This window comes from Fusarium venenatum (assembly GCF_020744135.1).
Source record: "Fusarium venenatum strain MPI-CAGE-CH-0201 chromosome Unknown EDB82scaffold_2, whole genome shotgun sequence".
NCBI lineage: Eukaryota > Fungi > Ascomycota > Sordariomycetes > Hypocreales > Nectriaceae > Fusarium > Fusarium venenatum.
In genome coordinates this window covers 7,571,686-7,588,180 of record NW_027072130.1, presented here as the reverse complement: position 1 = coordinate 7,588,180, position 16,495 = coordinate 7,571,686, and the positions used below count along the sequence as shown (strand labels likewise).

The 16,495-nt window shown below is 48.7% G+C and overlaps 9 protein-coding genes across 9 annotated transcripts; 4 read left to right on the top strand and 5 right to left on the bottom strand.

Moving 5' to 3' along the window:
- The first annotated feature begins 517 nt into the window (after positions 1-517).
- EDB82DRAFT_501266 (3' exoribonuclease family, domain 1-domain-containing protein) lies at positions 518-1,849 on the top strand. The gene is made up of 2 exons (XM_025735990.2): positions 518-667; positions 741-1,849. The coding sequence occupies exons 1-2, from the start codon at positions 550-552 to the stop codon at positions 1,472-1,474; spliced, it is 852 nt and encodes a 283-aa protein (XP_025586641.2). The 5' UTR covers positions 518-549; the 3' UTR covers positions 1,475-1,849.
- Positions 1,850-2,386: 537 nt separating this feature from the next.
- Positions 2,387-5,666, top strand: EDB82DRAFT_501265 (uncharacterized protein). Its single transcript, XM_065608638.1, has one exon. The coding sequence runs from the start codon at positions 2,604-2,606 to the stop codon at positions 5,493-5,495; it is 2,892 nt and encodes a 963-aa protein (XP_065465005.1). The 5' UTR covers positions 2,387-2,603; the 3' UTR covers positions 5,496-5,666.
- EDB82DRAFT_189268 (uncharacterized protein) lies at positions 5,602-6,891 on the bottom strand. The gene is made up of 2 exons (XM_025735988.2): positions 6,773-6,891; positions 5,602-6,574 (listed from the first exon to the last, which is right to left on the bottom strand). The coding sequence occupies exon 2, from the start codon at positions 6,567-6,569 to the stop codon at positions 5,709-5,711; it is 861 nt and encodes a 286-aa protein (XP_025586639.2). The 5' UTR covers positions 6,570-6,574; positions 6,773-6,891; the 3' UTR covers positions 5,602-5,708.
- On the bottom strand, positions 6,892-8,344 carry EDB82DRAFT_189267 (Elongator complex protein 4). The gene is made up of 2 exons (XM_025735986.2): positions 7,773-8,344; positions 6,892-7,711 (listed from the first exon to the last, which is right to left on the bottom strand). The coding sequence occupies exons 1-2, from the start codon at positions 8,206-8,208 to the stop codon at positions 7,017-7,019; spliced, it is 1,131 nt and encodes a 376-aa protein (XP_025586638.1). The 5' UTR covers positions 8,209-8,344; the 3' UTR covers positions 6,892-7,016.
- Positions 8,345-8,522: 178 nt separating this feature from the next.
- Positions 8,523-9,045, top strand: EDB82DRAFT_427386 (uncharacterized protein; the record flags this gene model as incomplete). The annotated part of the gene is made up of 2 exons (XM_025735985.1): positions 8,523-8,863; positions 8,940-9,045. 2 exons carry the CDS (start codon positions 8,523-8,525, stop codon positions 9,043-9,045), a joined length of 447 nt encoding a protein of 148 aa, XP_025586637.1.
- Positions 9,046-9,215: 170 nt separating this feature from the next.
- On the bottom strand, positions 9,216-10,264 carry EDB82DRAFT_476020 (NUDIX hydrolase domain-like protein; the record flags this gene model as incomplete). The annotated part of the gene is made up of 2 exons (XM_025735984.1): positions 9,216-10,173; positions 10,224-10,264. 2 exons carry the CDS (start codon positions 10,262-10,264, stop codon positions 9,216-9,218), a joined length of 999 nt encoding a protein of 332 aa, XP_025586636.1.
- A 639-nt stretch (positions 10,265-10,903) lies between these two features.
- EDB82DRAFT_189242 (uncharacterized protein) lies at positions 10,904-11,923 on the top strand. Its single transcript, XM_025735983.2, has one exon. It carries the CDS (start codon positions 11,103-11,105, stop codon positions 11,694-11,696), a length of 594 nt encoding a protein of 197 aa, XP_025586635.1. The 5' UTR covers positions 10,904-11,102; the 3' UTR covers positions 11,697-11,923.
- A 226-nt stretch (positions 11,924-12,149) lies between these two features.
- EDB82DRAFT_476018 (nucleoside phosphatase family-domain-containing protein) lies at positions 12,150-14,226 on the bottom strand (the record flags this gene model as incomplete). The annotated part of the gene is made up of 2 exons (XM_065608048.1): positions 12,150-14,158; positions 14,223-14,226. The coding sequence occupies 2 exons, from the start codon at positions 14,224-14,226 to the stop codon at positions 12,150-12,152; spliced, it is 2,013 nt and encodes a 670-aa protein (XP_065465004.1).
- Positions 14,227-14,904: 678 nt separating this feature from the next.
- EDB82DRAFT_189196 (uncharacterized protein) lies at positions 14,905-16,352 on the bottom strand. Its single transcript, XM_065607175.1, has one exon. It carries the CDS (start codon positions 16,161-16,163, stop codon positions 15,249-15,251), a length of 915 nt encoding a protein of 304 aa, XP_065465003.1. The 5' UTR covers positions 16,164-16,352; the 3' UTR covers positions 14,905-15,248.
- Between the last annotated feature and the right edge of the window lie 143 nt (positions 16,353-16,495).

Here is a 16,495-nt window from a genome sequence, read left to right as displayed (position 1 = left end):
AATGTGGATATGCGCAATTTCGATATTTTTTTGAGTAGCAAATATTTCCGTTTCTTTTTACAAGTTAGCACTAGTACATGCGCTATAGCGAGCGAGTTTGAGAAGATGGACGAATGGGTGAGGCTCAGATGGTAGTGCATGTGTTCAATCGCTCAGGATGTCGCGGGAACAGTGGTGTGAAGGATCATCATTGCAGGGAAAGAATGCTGCTGCGAAAAAACGTACCTGATAGAAACAGCATCACCCAAGGACCGGTCGACAATTCCAGACGAAGCAACGGGCGAACTTGAAATCGATGAAATTGCAGTCGATTTTGCTTGCTGGAAGCTGTTCGTAGGAATGAAGCCAAATCCTTGAGGGTGATGAAGAGGAAAGAGTTTCTGAGCTTGAATGCAGGTTCACGAAAATTTGAAGTAGAGCCGATGGAGTCAAGGATGACTAATCACAGTAGCGCCCCGTTTGATGCATTAGCAAATTCCTATCCACTTCAGTTAAAATCCATGCCCTCCAGGTCAATGAAAGATGGTATAGAAAGGGCTGCTTCTCAAAATGGCTGACCGACGACGTATTAATGGCCCAGGAGGCAATACTGTACCTCCTGTTTTCGAGGCCGATGAATCTACCGTCCCAGGGCGTACTCGTGCAGCAAATGGTATCAGAGCGCAATGTAAGTTGACTCAATTCGCCGTCAAATTCACTGGCCAAGCCAACCATGAATAAAAAGGCTAATATTTGATCAGATCTCAAGACAGGAGTTACCCCATCTGCCTCTGGCTCAGCATATCTTGAAATTGAATCGCAAGATGCTTCCGGCAGCAAGGGTATGAAACTTACATGTACCGTTCATGGACCCAGGTCTCTGCCTCGATCAGCACCCTTCTCACCTCACATGGTCCTTTCTACACATGTCAAGTATGCACCTTTCGCGACACGTCAAAGGCGAGGTTATCTCCGCGATTCCAGCGAGCGTGACTTGAGCTCACATCTCGAGGCGGCTCTGCGCGGTGCCATTATTGCAGACCGATGGCCCAAGAGTGGTGTGGATGTAATCGTCACCATCATTGAAGGGGACCAAGCCAGACAGGTAGCTGTCGAACAAGGAAGTGAGGAATGGGACATGATGAATGTGCTGGGTGGTTGTATTACCGTTGCGGCAGCTGCTCTTGCTGATGCAGGCATTGACTGTGTCGACACAGTCTGTGGAGGTGTTGCAGCACTCGTGCCTGGACAAGACAATGGTAAGCCCATCATGGTACTTGATCCAGTTCCTTCGGAGCACCCACAGATTCTCGCTGCTTGCTGCGTGGCTTACCTTCCTGCGCGAGATGAAATCACAAACCTTTGGCTGAAGGGAAGCCTACCTTCATCTGACGCTAACCTCCATCGAGGCCTTGTTGCTCGAGCAGTACATGCAAGCAAGGGTACCAACCTTGCTATAGTTGCATCTCTCAACGAATCCATTCTCGCGGTCTGAGCGAAGGAACGGGCCAGTCTATAATATAACAAACACATCTAAAAATTACCCGGCGCTCTATCAAGGCGCTTACAACTTGAGCTACAACGTTGAAAGAATCCCGGCTTTCACATAATATCAACGTTGGCATATTTTAATCACTCCTGGTCAACGGTTTACATCTTGTACTCGAGCAATATCTATCCTGCGATTACTGGGAACCGCGCCGCTTCATAGGCACCCATACATTCGCTCTTTCAGCTGCTTCACGTTGGAAAAATGTAGCTTATCTGCAGACATACCCTAGGGCGTGAGGGTGAAGGGACTTGATAGGGACAGTTGCAGAACTTAGAATCGTCCTTCAAGCCAAACCCTGAATATAAAATTATGATGATATCTTGGATCGCTACTTAGTCCATGGAAACTGAAAGAGTGAATGATTGTAGTTTGATGAGAGACAGTTTCCAATGTGTGATTTGCAGGTGCTTATACCAAATTAAACACTCCTGCATTTCTTTTACTCTTGTAATTTTACCTACGTAGTTAAACACTCGCAGTCTTTACATGATGCAAATGCTAAACCTTTCATTGTTTGTACCCTGAGGTTTAGCAGTTTTGGATGAGGGTTTGCTGTAAGTTGGTCGTGTTCTGTTGGAGTATATGTATGACCGAGCTACCACGGATGTGACAATATGATGGGGCTGTCTTGAACGGTACGGCGGGCGGGTCTTCCAAGACGCGCTAATGCCCGTGAATTCCGCAATTGTGCTTGAACTGACCTTGGAGCGTCGGAAAAGTTGGCTAGTAGAAGCATTAGGGACAAAATAATTAAGCCTTCCAATGCTGGTAAGCACCAGTATCAGGCTGTACATTTTTGACACCCTTTAGTCTGACAAGTACATCCAAGTTGGCTGCTCCACCTCCACTGTTACCGAACCTCGAGGTCAATACAAACAAGGTGCCTTGCTTCATCAACACCACAAACTACAAACCACTATTGGTGATAGGACGCTTCACAATGTCCTCGACGAAGCCGAACTTTCCATCGTAATAACGCTCGACAAACTACATATGCGATTTGCGTCCTTTATTTTGCCTTGACGATTCCTTCTCTCCCGACAGTTTCGCGTCCGATAACCTCCTGAAGGCCATGTCCGGAGACTTCATGCCATCGGCACCAACACCCCTCACCAGCTTCACAACAGATACCGGCCTGAATACCGCCAGCGCGCACGTTTCGTGGTACAACCCTACGGCCTGGAGTTTTAATGTGACACGCTATGCACCTAAATTAGAGGACCTTGTGCGGGCTGGTCCACGACTTGTCAAGAAACTTGGATCTTTTGCATCCATCTCCGATTTCCTCGATACGACTTCCAATAATTCGGATTATCTACCGGCGGCAGCTGGTGCGAGTGCTATACTTGCCGAGGCTGGTCCAACGATTCAAAACATCATGGAACCTGGGCTGGGTACATTCGAGACACCCGGTACTGATACAGCCGCCACTATGCCGATGGGACGTGTGTCGGTCGACAGTGCCCGTAGCTTGGGTAGCATCTTTGGCTATGCTACAAGCAAGTGGGCATTGTGTTGCATTGCTATGGCCGTCATTCTCAACCGAACGCACATATTCGCTGCTACTCGCCGAAGACTACGACTTCGATGGCCTACAAGATTCTTGTTACGCATTGTTCCTATCATCTTACTGGTGGTACAGGCCCGCCAAATCCTTCAGTCTATCCAATGTCAGACTTCTGCCGACTTCTCCGAATTGCGATGGGGCAACGCAAGCAAGAGCTCCGACCTCATGTTCTCGCACAAGAATGCCTTTTTCAATTCATTGTCATCGGCCCTACTGTTCTCAGCTTCTGATGAGGAGTCTTGCATCGCTGTCCAGATGATACCATCGGATGAATCTGGCTCTGCCCGTAACTTGACTGGGTCGTTGTCTCTCCTTTGGCCTTTGTTCGGAACTTTCTGCCTCAGCCAATTTCTTGAGACCGTCTCTTGTGCTGTACAGGGCCGCCCAGTAGCCCCTGAAACTGGCATGACATTATTTGAACAATCGTTGGCTTTCGCTGAGGCAGATGCTGCTATTAGCAACCAGCTTGGCTGGAACTTGTTCACCAAGACCACTTCCATTGATGTCCCAGCATCTGGACTTGGAAATGCCATAGCTTTGACCCGGTCGATGGTCCTGAAGAGGGTCAACACATCACCGGAGGTGCTGCTTGTCGCTTTCCTGTCTTCGATGACACATATTACGAGCCATGTTCTCGGAGTCTTCGGCTTACAAGCCAAGTATCGCTTGATCAGCACGGGATTCTGGGGCATCTGCTTCATGGGCAGTATTGTATGGGCAGGTATCTCCTTTGACCTTGATTACCCATCTTCTCAGAGTCTGCTCCGATTTCCGACCGTTTGTATCATTGGATTCGTACCCCATGTTCTGGTTCTACTCGGCATCGGCATGTGCCTGCTCATCTACGGACTGGCTCTGTTGCTCTCCGCCCTATCTCCGCCCTTGGCATCGGACATGGCTTCGATGTCTTTTCGTCAGCGTCTTGTTCATGCCCACGAAAACATGCAAGCGAACGTTTCCCTCTCTTCCGTTCGGATAACTCGGGAAATGGATTTCTATACAGCTTTACTTCGTACCGGATTCAGCGCTATATCTATGGCTAGCGAAGCTGTTTACCTCAACGAGGATAAAGGCGTCAGTCTGAAACGACGTACATGGTTGGAAGAGCAGCGCTTCAAGGAGGCTGAAGAACTGCAAAGAAAACTGATTGTTGGTGGCTTGCCTGACTCGCGATATGATCAGGCCGGCGCTATTGGTCTCATTCCTATAAAAGGAGGGCCAACGATTGCTTCCAATGGATATGCTCGCGAACGTGCTGCTCAGAAGATTCCAAAAGGACGCGGCGAGCGCAATATTCGTGCGGGCATCGGGGCATCTGAAAGGAGTTCCCGTTGGCTCATGGCCCTTGACTTTCTACTGAGCATCAACAAACTTGTTGCAAGGATCAGCGCCAAGTGTCTACTGTGGTGTCTCGCGGTCATTAGAATTCGATACCAGCCCACTTGGCTCCTTTCGCTCGCACAGCACCCAAAACGTATGGAAAGCAAAGACAAACGAAAAAGCAAAAGCTCCGTTCCGATACAAGCGCCACCGAGTGGACCATCTTTTTACGGTGATGGAGCTATACCGAAGGAGACTTCGTCCGATATAGAAGCGGAATTCAGACGTACACGCAGCGTCGAAGACGAGGACTCTTTTGATGAAGCGCTGTACAAGTATTGGGTCAAGAATGGGTGGTGGGGATCTGGTGATACCAGCGGCGATTTCGAACCAAACTCAGACGATGACTTTGATACCACAAGTGTGATCTCTCTGTCGACTGCTGGTGGAGCATTTGATGACTACCAAGCTTGGGAATCAGACGAGGAGAACGACGATGGTCAACGAACACCTACCCAGCGGTCCCCTCAAATGACCCGCGAGAGTACACCTTTCCATGACACTCCCATGCAGATAGCCGACCTAGCACGTCTTCTTCACCCCACAAATCCTGAAGAGCGTGAGGAGGCTTTGACATTGTCTGCTCATCTACAAAGCGATGGCATCATGACACGCGCCAAATACAGGCGAATGGAGCAACTGCAGCGCACTCGGGTTCTCGCAGCACCAGGGTCTAGTCTGTTACAGCCAAAAATCGACACTATCCAGCCGGGCCGCAATAACAAATTGGATCTGGATGAAGAGGAGCGTCTTTTGGAACAACTGCTACTCTCCCGACGACAGGCCTCTACAACAAGGCTTGCGGAAACGCCATGGGAGGATGGGGGATCGGGGCTCGGTAGCGAAGGACCACAATGCGTTGTATGCCAAAGCTCACCCAGAACCATTATTGTTTGGCCTTGTCGCTGTTTGAGTCTGTGCGACGATTGCCGCGTGTCTCTTGCTATGAATAACTTTGACAAGTGCGTCTGCTGTCGCCGAGAGGTCGTCAGCTTCAGTCGTGTGTTTGTCCCTTAGCCTGGAACTCGCAAATGACATCGGACTCAGGCTTAACAGAGAACAGATGCCTTGTGGAGAAGTCAGGGAGCATCAGTTGAACCTAACGCATATCGTTTTTTCTTTTGGAGTTGGAAGCACATTTGTATCACAATCATGCAAGGCTCAAGTTGCACGGATGGAATCAGTCATTTGCCTAGGATACGTACGTAGTCTTGATATTTATTGAAGCATTTACATAGCAGCCCATTCAATACTGAAGGTTCTCATCCTTCCATCGTCAACCGACTCGTCTGTCTGTGGCTGCTGCCCTCCGATAAGGTACGCTTTCTTCACGGCGGTAGCAAGACGCCCCCCTGCTACGATGTCCAAGATAGGGATCTCTTCATCCCAATCATATTGATTTGCCATAAAATGAGCGTGAAATCGGAGAGGGTCACCAGGGTAGACGCTGTACTTGGCACCGAAACGCAGACCAGGAGTCATATAATAGCCAGACGTTAGGAGAAAGCCACACAAAGGGCCTTGTGTAGGGTTAGCAGCCTGGTGTACCCATTCGGCCTCGGGTGAGATTAAAGGCCCACTAGACGCAGGGGTAACACTCAGAGATCTGATAGCAGATTCCTGTTGACGTGAAGTTGGTTCAGGCTTGTCACTTGCAAAGATTGCATCCTCGTCAGTATTGCTGGGAGGTGCTTGGCGGCTAGTCTTGCCGTGCTTTTCTGCCACTTCGGCAGCTCTTTTGGCATCCTTCTCAGCAAAAACATGCTGGGCTGTCTGCTTTCGTGTTTTAAGCGAATCGAGATACAGCCTCCTTGCCTCGGTGTTGGGATTCTGCAGCACAGCCTGGTGTGCAGCTACGTCGTCTACTAAATAAGCCACCTTCTTTCGCAACAGCGCTTCAGCCTCCTCCGGGCGGAGTTCGATGGGTAGCCCAAGGAAGATATTTTGAGTTGGCTGCTGAGGCGCCGTTCCAGTGAGAGTGCCATTGATGTTCTCGCTCCGCCGCAAGAAACCAGCAGCTTCCGAGTCGAAAACAAGGTATCGCCCTGCGATCTTAGAAATCCGAACGGAAGGAGACTCTGAAGAAGCCATTGTATCTATCAAGCAACGCGAGTTAGCGGAAGCTCCAACTTGAGTTTGCAAATTGAAATGAAGTAGTGAGAGGAACATCATAAGTCGTCTTCGTAATTTTATTATGTGTCGTCACAGAAAATCAGGGGATTGACAGATTAATATGTTTATAATCATAGTATCCGGTTTGGGGAAGATGTGATAGAAGAGCATTCTTTGCTTACCTTTTCAATGTTTGATGTTGATCAAAAGAAAAAAGAGAAGGAAGGTTGGAAGCTGGGAGCTCTTATGAGTGTTGAAATTTTTAGTCAGGTGGGGTCACCTTGTGATGATAAGATAAGGGAGGAGAGGGTCCTCAAGCTTTCGTGGAGTTGAAGTTAACCTCAGGAATGAAGTAACACAAACCCACTCTCCGAAAAAAGACAGACTCGATGCAAGCGACAAAAAGATAATTGTTTCATTATTGTCTTAGAAATCAAGACTCTCCTTCTTAGGCTCGTTTGGTTTGGCTGCCTTGGTCGGCTCTTCCTCGTCGCCAATTGGTGGAAGACTGAAGGGTGTGATAACCAGCCCGCTAGAACTGCTCAACTTGAAAGACAAGTTCTCTCGATTCCAGGTGCCTTCCAGTCCACCGCCCTTCTCATGAAATACCGGTAGGCTGTGGGCACGGAGGAGTCCCTGCCCTTTGTCCTCGTTGCCAGGCTCTCGAACAACTGGAGCTTGCTGTAACGGTATCAATTCAAGGACTCCGTCAGATAGCAGCTCCATCCAGCGAGTCAATCCTGTCGAACGTGGGAACAGTGTAATAGGAATCGTTACAACAGCTGTAACTTGAGTTGGGAACTGTCGCAGGAGTGCCCTCAAGCCATGAAGGAACTTTAGGATCTCTTTAGGCTGGCTGGCGGCAGAATTATAAAGCGTAGGCGACAGAAGACTGGGCACAACAATCCGATGAACAGTGGAAGGAGGTGAGTTCTTAATCTTGGAGGTCACTTCGGTGACAAATTTTTGGAATGGTGTATGAGTAGGAGAAGCCAAGGGACCTTCAACGGGCATTGCATGTAGCTGGCCTTTGATAGCGCTGTTTTCAAGACGCTTGGTAAGGTCAAAGGTATGGCAAAAAGTGCTTTGTGTCTGGCCGGGACTTGCTGGTCCTTGAGCATCTAAATCGGCCCATTAGTTGCTGTTTCTCAGAAGATTCGGATAGAGACATGGGGACAATACCTCTAGCTAGAACATTTTGTCGTCCGAGTGTCTCGTAACGCCAAGCAATCTTCATCTTATCGTCTGAGGATGAACTAGATTTGCTCTTCTTGGAGCCTTCCGGGTTGCCAAGACCAGGAAGTTCTCTTCTCCAAGCATCACCAAAGCCCAGTAGATGGACTTGATGTCCTTGCACAAGTCCTTCAGCAGCATAGTACCGTAGAAGCACGCCTCCGAAATCCGTTGTTCCAGTTTCTTCGATGAGTAAGGAAGTTCCCATGGGCATTCCAGCATGGCCTGACAAGAGTTGATCCAAGGATTGCGTACCCGTAGATGTCGTTAATCGCCCATCTAATGGTGACGGTCTCGTTCCTGGCGCAAGAGACTTCTCTTGCCGAGGAGTAAACGAAGAGGATCCCGGAGTTCCAATGACGACATTACGCTTTCGAAATGACATGATTCCTTTCTCTCATATATATCAAGGTTTGAGTCGTACGATAACAAAAGAGAAAATGAGAACTTTAAGCTTGCAGTCATTAGGTAGTTAGTTGGGAAGAGATGCCTGTGAGTCTTGTGTGTGGGACCCACCAACAGGTCCTCAAGTTCCATTCGACCCCACCAACTTTTTCCCGGCTGCATCCAAACATTTTCTCTTGCTCGCGACAATCAACAGCATCTAACAGTAGCTACCTACACACGCTCGCTCTATTCCCCCCGATATAACACCATAATCGACTTCACATATTACAATTATCTCATAACTCTTTCAAAATGGCTAGCGGAGATGCCACCCTCTTTGAGGAGTCCTTTACCGTAATGGAGTACGATCAGTCCAAGTATGATCGTGTCGCACGTATCTCTTGCACATCGGCCGACTCGCAGACCGTCATGTCGCTTGACATCAACATTGAGCTGTTCCCATGTGTCCCCGGTGACTCTTTGCACGTTGTTTTGACAACAACACTGGCTCTGGATGGAAGCAAGGAGGAAGAGAAGGGCTGGCGGGACGTTGGTAAGGGCGGTGATGCGCCAGCCACGATTGCCGACCTCTACGACTATGTGTGCCATGGCAAGATCTACAAGTTCGAAGAGACATTCGATGGAAACACCATGTACGTTCACGACCCCAAACCCAAGATGCCCTCATTGTTCTACGGGTTGAAGATACTGATTGGTTTTAACCTACAGCAACGCTTACGTCTCGTTCGGTGGTCTGCTCATGTCGCTCCAGGGCCCTGTCAAGAAGTTGACTCCGCTCCGCGTCGACGACGTCTACCTTCTTGTCAAGAAATAATCCGAAGCGCAAATGATACATTTATCTAGACTATAGCTCTTCAACGCCACCGCAGGCTTTTGCTTCCTCGCTAGCTTTAGGCTTTAGGTCATATCAATGATACCCGAACCAAAACCCGCCGCCTTGCCCCCAACAAGTTTCAAAGTGCTTCAGTTTTACCGATTTCAGACTTATAGTGGGCGCCAATTGCTCTGATGCGGACCTGGGAATGGAATATTGCGGCGGATCCTCCGTTTGATCTGTTCGATCTCGGGCTCGTTTTCGTCAGTCAGAATACCGTGGCGAATGAAGAAATCAAGCGTGACGAGGGCGCAGTTAGGTTTAAAGCGTCCTGCAGCAAGATCCGCCTTGACCTGATCGACGTCGCACAGGTCGAATCTTTCAGCTTCGCCATCGCTTGGTTGGGGAATCACATCATTAGAGAGCTCAAGGTGATAGACCCATTGGCATTCAGGGTAAATAAAGTCACCTTCGCCAACCTGTCCCTCGTTTGTGATAAAGATGTATGTGACGTTGCCGACAAACTTGGCATTCTGGCGGACAATGCTGTCAGGAAGACTGGCCTCCTCATCGGCCTCTCGGATCACGCACTCGAAGGGGTCTTCTCCGGTCATTAAACCGCCCGCTACGGTATTGTCTAGCATGCCGGGGAACGTAGACTTGTTTTGAGCGCGCGTGGGTACCCAAATACGAATGCCGTAAGGTGCAGTCTCATCTTTGACATAGGCGACCATGTGAACACCGTAGCGCATCGTACCGATCAAGCCCATCGCTGCTCGCTCCATGCTGAATAAGAGCTCCCCGGTGCGTCCATAGACTGGCCAGAGCTCATTTCGCCAGCCACGGAGAAGGGGGAACGTTCCATTTTGGCGCCAATAATCAGCGAGGGCAGTGACACGGCGAGTACGCTCCTCTTCTGTAGGCTCCTGGAATAACATAATGGTTTTTTCTGCTTCGTCGCATGTCATTTTACCCCTGATATCCTCAGGCGTTTGGTGAAGCTCTTTGACAACGCGATCCAGGATGTAGCCGATGGGGTATGTGCCTTGACTGTCCTCCCACACCAGAGTGTACAGACCTTCTTTCATCTTTGTGAAAGCATCAGGGTCTGTCTCAGCATAGGGGAACCTTGACATATGAGTTACGTTTGTCCTAAGCACATGGGTTTGGATTCTTACATATCGACTTCGTCGATAAGATTGATGCTTGTTTTAGCCATTTTGATTGACAGGTTATGGTTCAGTGTCTCTGGTAGGGTTTCTTGTCGATGATACAGAGCCTTCTGCGTGCAGTTTCTGGGGTGTATAATAGAATGAATGGTCAATGGTGAGGTAGGGTTGATCAATCTGCGGGTTTTTGTCGTATTGATCCTCCTCTGTAGTCCAAGTTGACCAGCAGAAAACGTACCAGTTCTTTTCACACCGTATCCCCTCTTGGGCCCGGTAGCTGCTGGTATGGGTTGAAATTGTTTGCCTTTGTATTGTTGATGAATCCTTGTCAAGAGTGACATTTCCACCGTTAACATTCACCTCGAGTTAGGTCGTTGTCATCGCCCCACGTTTTCGGTGAACCCAAGCTAAGTAAGTGCGTCCCCAGCATCTGTTGCAACAAAGAAAGTGACGAGTCATTGTTTCGAGTATTACATGTGTATTTGAAAACAATCGCAGCTGCAGCCGCTACTCAGTCTTCCACAACATCGTAGTGTTTATAGAGACACCAAGTTTCTACTGGTGATGGACGCGTAAACCTTCACTCTCACATAGCCTACCCTACACACTACAGGAAAAATCTGTGATATGAGGTCACTGACAACTACTTATGTACCAGGGTGATGGTGGGTTGGGGTTGTTGGGGTCCCCTTCCACTTCCTTCTAGATTACCCTCGAAACGCCCACCAATCGTTTCACACCACCAATGAAAGAAACGACGAAGCTAACAAAGTCAACATCAACCATTGTTCAAAAGCTTACAACAACCACAATTCATAGTATCAAAGCAGAGACCTTTCCCGTTCAAAATTGAATACTCCCAATACATATACAATAACCACATCCATCATGTCAGGTCCTCTATTCGGAATTGTCCCTGCGGGTCAGTCATTAATCACTGAACCTTCATCAACCCCCTCACCAACTTCACTACTCTATGCTCTTCCGACCTCAAAACCATTTTCTCACATCGTTGTCTTCATGCTGCCTGGAATTACACTACCACCAAACACCGCTGCAGCAATCTACCTCGCCACAGCTGCCGATGTCGCCCTTGCTGCTCAAACAGGCGGCACCCCTAATTTCCGCTTCCTCGGCGGCATTGGCCCGGGAAAAGAGAGTGCCATGTTCAAGGTCAGCGGTGGGGGCGAGGCAAGCGATCTGGTGATTGGAGTGTCTGTTGAGTCAGAGGAATCCGTCGGCCAGCGAATGCAGGAACTTGCTGCCAGCAAAGCAAACAACTCATCAAGCGGCCAACCGAGCACTGCCATTTTGGCACAACGTATCATTCAAAACGCTTTCAACTTTCTATCAAGCTTTAGCGGCACCGCGGGACCCGGCGGCGTTGAAGTCGTACCCCTCAAGGCCTTCGAGAACTGGTGGCGCAAGTTCGAGTCAAGAGTTCGAACAGATCCCAGTTTTCTCGAGAAGCAAACAGAATAGTCTAAGCCCAGACTGCTATCGGATAAGAGACTACTACGATGATTCAAAATTGCGTATTCGAGCGATCTGCGCAAATGGCTTAATGTACACCAGGGCAGGTATAGGAGATCAGATCTTGGAACCACAGTTTATATGGGCGTCTTGTTTGGAGCAACTGCGAAGAATCAACAATGATTATAGGGCAACCAGTACATATTTACACAAACAATTATCAACAATTTCTAGCGGACCCCTGAGCACAAATGGTGATATAAATTCGAAAAAGCGACTTGCCTGTCTTGTAATATCAATATCAGAAACTTTCACAACGCCTATCAGATGATTCGTGGTATATGCGTTCTTTTGAACGCCAGAATAGTGATGCTCCATCAGCTTCCCCAAGTCCCCAAACGCCATAATAATGAGAAAAAGCCCACCGTATACAACTTTTGCATTAAACCATCTCCAGCAAAGCTACTCATCTTCCTGCAAGGCCGTCATGAAAGGGCTCTTGGCACGCGTTGGGCTACCATTGCGACTCTTTCGACCGGCACTCAACAAGGAGGGCGACAAGCGCTCTCGACTCTCGGTTCGCACTACAAGGCCAGCACGATCCATTGCTGAAGGTGGACGAGTGAGTTCGTCCGCTCGGCCTGCAAAGATACTAGGCGTTGCCAGACCTGATGTTCGCCCCTTTCTAGACCCATTACTGCTGCTGTCCGAAGGGTCGTTGTCATCTGAGTCGACATCACCTAGCTCAAAATCGGAATAGTCGCCCTCCTCCATCACTCTCTCATACGATGGCCCAGAGCGACGGCCGAAGATCTTGTTGACCAGAGAGGAGCCGCGCCCTTGCTTTCCAGAGCGCTTGTGTCGCTTCACCATGCTAAATATCTTCCGTCGTCGCTCAGGCTTACGGAGGAGATAAGCAGCGAGTAGCAGTATGATGATAAAGGCAACAACCCCGCCGGTGGACTTTCCAGGCTTCTTGAGGATATCTTCGAAGTCATCATCGTCATCATCTCCAGTATGAGGGGCAATTGGCGAAGAACCAGCGTGCTGGAAGTCTTCCGCGATGCCCTTTTCCACATTACTTCCAAAACCAACAGGTAGCTCGGAGCTCGTGGGAGGAACTTGTCCAGCGGCGTAGAGGACCATTTTACCCAGGGTCCAGCTCAATTCGACACCATCAATTGTATCCACAGGCTTGAAGGGGTCGTTGAACGACTTCTCTCCATCGTCCTTAACTGTGTCGTTGGCTGCCCCGCCTTCAAGCCCAACTCGAGGAATGCCAATACCGTCGTAGAGCATGTTGATGAGCCATGACGCCTTGAAACAGGCTAATCGCGCCTCCTCTGCCTTCTTCTCAGGCGACTTTTTGCGTTTGTCCAAATCGCCATTGATATCCGACCAATCTCGACTGCAGTATTCCATGACATTGTTCTGATATGTTGCCAAATCGTACGCCTTTTGCTTCTTCCCAAATACACCGTGTGTTGTATGCCAGTATTCGGACACTCCGACGAAGTGGTTGATATCGAAGTCGATGCCAGGCACATGCTGGCCGTTGACAAGACATGGTTGATCTTCGCAGGGTTTATCTTTACCCAAAAGAGGGTATGTCACAGTTAAGCACTCGTCAAATTTTCCTGTGCCAACCAGAACCGTCTTGTCTGAGGCCCCTTCAACAAGTTCGCCTTCAGGGGTAGTTCGCAGGCCGGCCGGCATACAAGGGTCAGGAAGCTCATGGGTAGCATCGGTGTTATAGTGCTCCTGCAGACGCTCAACGTAGCGACTGCGAGCTTGGTTGGCGCCAAACCCGAGCCAGGTTGCAGTGAAGACCTTGTATTCGGTGGGGGATCCATCGAGGGTTCGCATGCGCACCAACTTCAGGTCATCGGCATGTTTTGCGGATTCGGTTGCATTAGGGGCAAAGGCTATCTGCGCAGATGCGCCGCCCATGTCCAAGAAGCCATATGTGTGGTGGTTTTTACCATGGTCGTGCTCCTCAGGATGATCGAACCCACCGAGCAGGTAATTTGCCGCAATCCAGCCGTACAGACCCTCGGTTTCTCCAGAAATAACTTGAATATGAGCATCGCAATCAGGAAGGATGAATTTCGTGTTCGACTGCAAGTAAGAGCACATCGACTTAAGAAGCGCTGTCTGTTGGGGCTTTGGTAGCAGGCGCATACCAGCCGTTGCCATAAGGTATACGGGTGTCTCGGATATTTTGCTATCAGGAACTTCATCGAGGGCGATTTTGATCAGTTGTTTTAGATGGTCGGGTCCGATTTGCGACGGGTTTTCGGCAAAGCTCGACACTCCGGGATGGATCTTCTTGTTTTCCTTGAGCTTGATCTTGGGGAGAGCCTTGAGCTCAGCGGCGGATGCATCTTTGGAGGCTTTGGCGTGATTCTTCCACTTGTAGATGTAGACTCGGGTTCCAGAAGAACCGGCGTCAAGGATAACGCCGTATTGCGCTATGCAGAATACACCATCAGTCAACAGTATAGCGATCAGAAGACGAATACCGACATGATTTACCCATTAGGGCTGACGATTAATCGGGAGGGAATGGTGAATTGCGACGAGCGTAACAGGAGTCAGAATTGTTGGAATGAATCAGGTGCGATGCAAGGATATCTCTCGCTGAAGTGGGAAATCTCGATGCAGCGTATCGCGATTAAGGTTAAAATGTTGCGATAACGGGTGATTGGAACTGTATATTGTAGTCTCGATGATAACGACGGTTTCGCAGAAGCGGATCGAATTCGACTAACTGGAGGCCAGCCTTGAGAAGGAAGGGACTGTCGGTAATGTTCAGCAGGTGAAGCGAATGTCGAGCATCATCCGGATGCGAAAGCGAGTGAATATTAATTGAATGCTTGAAGCTGAAAACAAGTCGTAAAAGAAGTAGTTTCCAAGGTCACTGATGACAAGGTTGAAGAGGCCAAAAGAAGGTTAGCGAGAATGGATACGAACAAGGATTCAATGATAACACGAGCTAGGAAGTGGATTGGATGTCAAATAGATGATTATTGCGCGCGGCGCGGTAGGACAGTTGATGCATATGATAAGGGAGTTGATAAGACAATACCAGGAATCGGAAAGATGCATGCAGGGGATGAGAATAAAAACAATAGTGGCCAATTGGTCTAACTAAATTTTGTTGCTCAAACAACTCCATCTCCTGCAAAGTGGCGTCAACAAAGTGCATACGCGGCCCTACAAGGACTGAAAGTTAAGAAACATACCTTCTTAGTACATGTCCATGATCCCTTTGAAGCATCACGTGAGTGCTAGGCCTGATCTATTCTTGGATAGTACCTAGACATGATACAAACATGATCATGAACAAGAATAATCAATGTCCACTCTCACAAAAAGGGAAGCTCACATGGTATTTTACTACAATCACTGGGTTAAGCTAAACATTTTCTTGCAAAAAATCAATCTTGTTATTCACCCAAACAAACTCCTGAAAGAAGACAAACTACCTTAGTACTTACAATCACACAGCCATCTTCTTGACATAAGAAACATTCCACATCTCTCCTTTCATGGTCCTTTCTAGTCGATCAATCCCTTTCCAGCATCGTAATCCGGTCGGAGCTTAGGGTAGATACTCTCATATACTTGAATGCGCTGCTGCATCCAAATCATGACCGTGTAAAGCCCTTGAAGCATCTGGGGTAACGAATCAAGGTCATTGGGAATAGGACTCCGGTCCTCCCAACCATGAGCTTGGCGGAAGTACATGTTTGCAGCGATTTTTGCCTGCTCGATACGAAGTTTCAGATTCATGATGGCTTTCTCCAGCTCCTCTCTCTCCTCTCTGCACAGATATGGGTTTTCGCAGAGCTGCTGGACCCTCTCATCCCGAACACCAGGGACTGGGCGCATGCCATCTCGGAAACTGTCTGGTGTGCCCCTTGTGCTGTCGATCTTTGGTTGACCTCTCAATATTTCGTCGCTTTCTGGAGGTTCCGTCTGTGTGCCACAATAACACAGCTCCCAAGATGTACTGTCATTGCCGTTATAGCGAGTTCCGGTGTTAGTGTGAGCGGGGTGAGACCCCAAAGACTCATGCCGCTGGCCGAGTCTACTGTGCTGGACTGGCTGTCGAGAAGATGGCTGCTGGTTCTCATATGCAGAACCATTGGTGTTTGACAATGGATGCTGCTGGAGTGCAATGAAGGGAGCTGAGATAACAGACTTACCTTGATCCTCGCTAGTTGCTTCTCTGGCCTGGAACACCGTCCGTAGATCTGAACCTTTGTGCAACCCCATCTTTCTCAGTGCTCTCTGTTTCCGTATACTCAGTCTGTCCTTGATGAGCGCCAAGACTGGAGTAGGCTTGTCGGCGGGCCAAACAAACGACTTTGAGTACCTACTGTTAAACAGCGATAATGACGACGATGGTGACGTTGTACCCAGTACCAGCTGGGTTTGCGGTCCAGACCTGTCGTTAGAAGTGCGTTGCATGTTGAATTTTTGTAGTGTAAAACGGGTATGTGCCTACTGACATCGATGGTGATGAAAACGAAATATTAAAACCCTCCAACTCTACATACATTCGCGATTTAAATCCCCCACTACTGTAGAGGGGGTGTGAAGGCTCCAAGAGGAACATGTGCTGTGTTCTTGGTACATGTTTCTTTGAATAGCTGTAGGTTTGCTTGGGAGTGAACAAAGAAAGTGTGATATAAGCTCAACCCATTGTTAAACGGTGTGCTCACCTTGGTAATGATAAAGCTGTTGACATCTTTCATAGCGCTTCGGGAAATTGTTGTCGATTATCAAAGATATGCCACAAT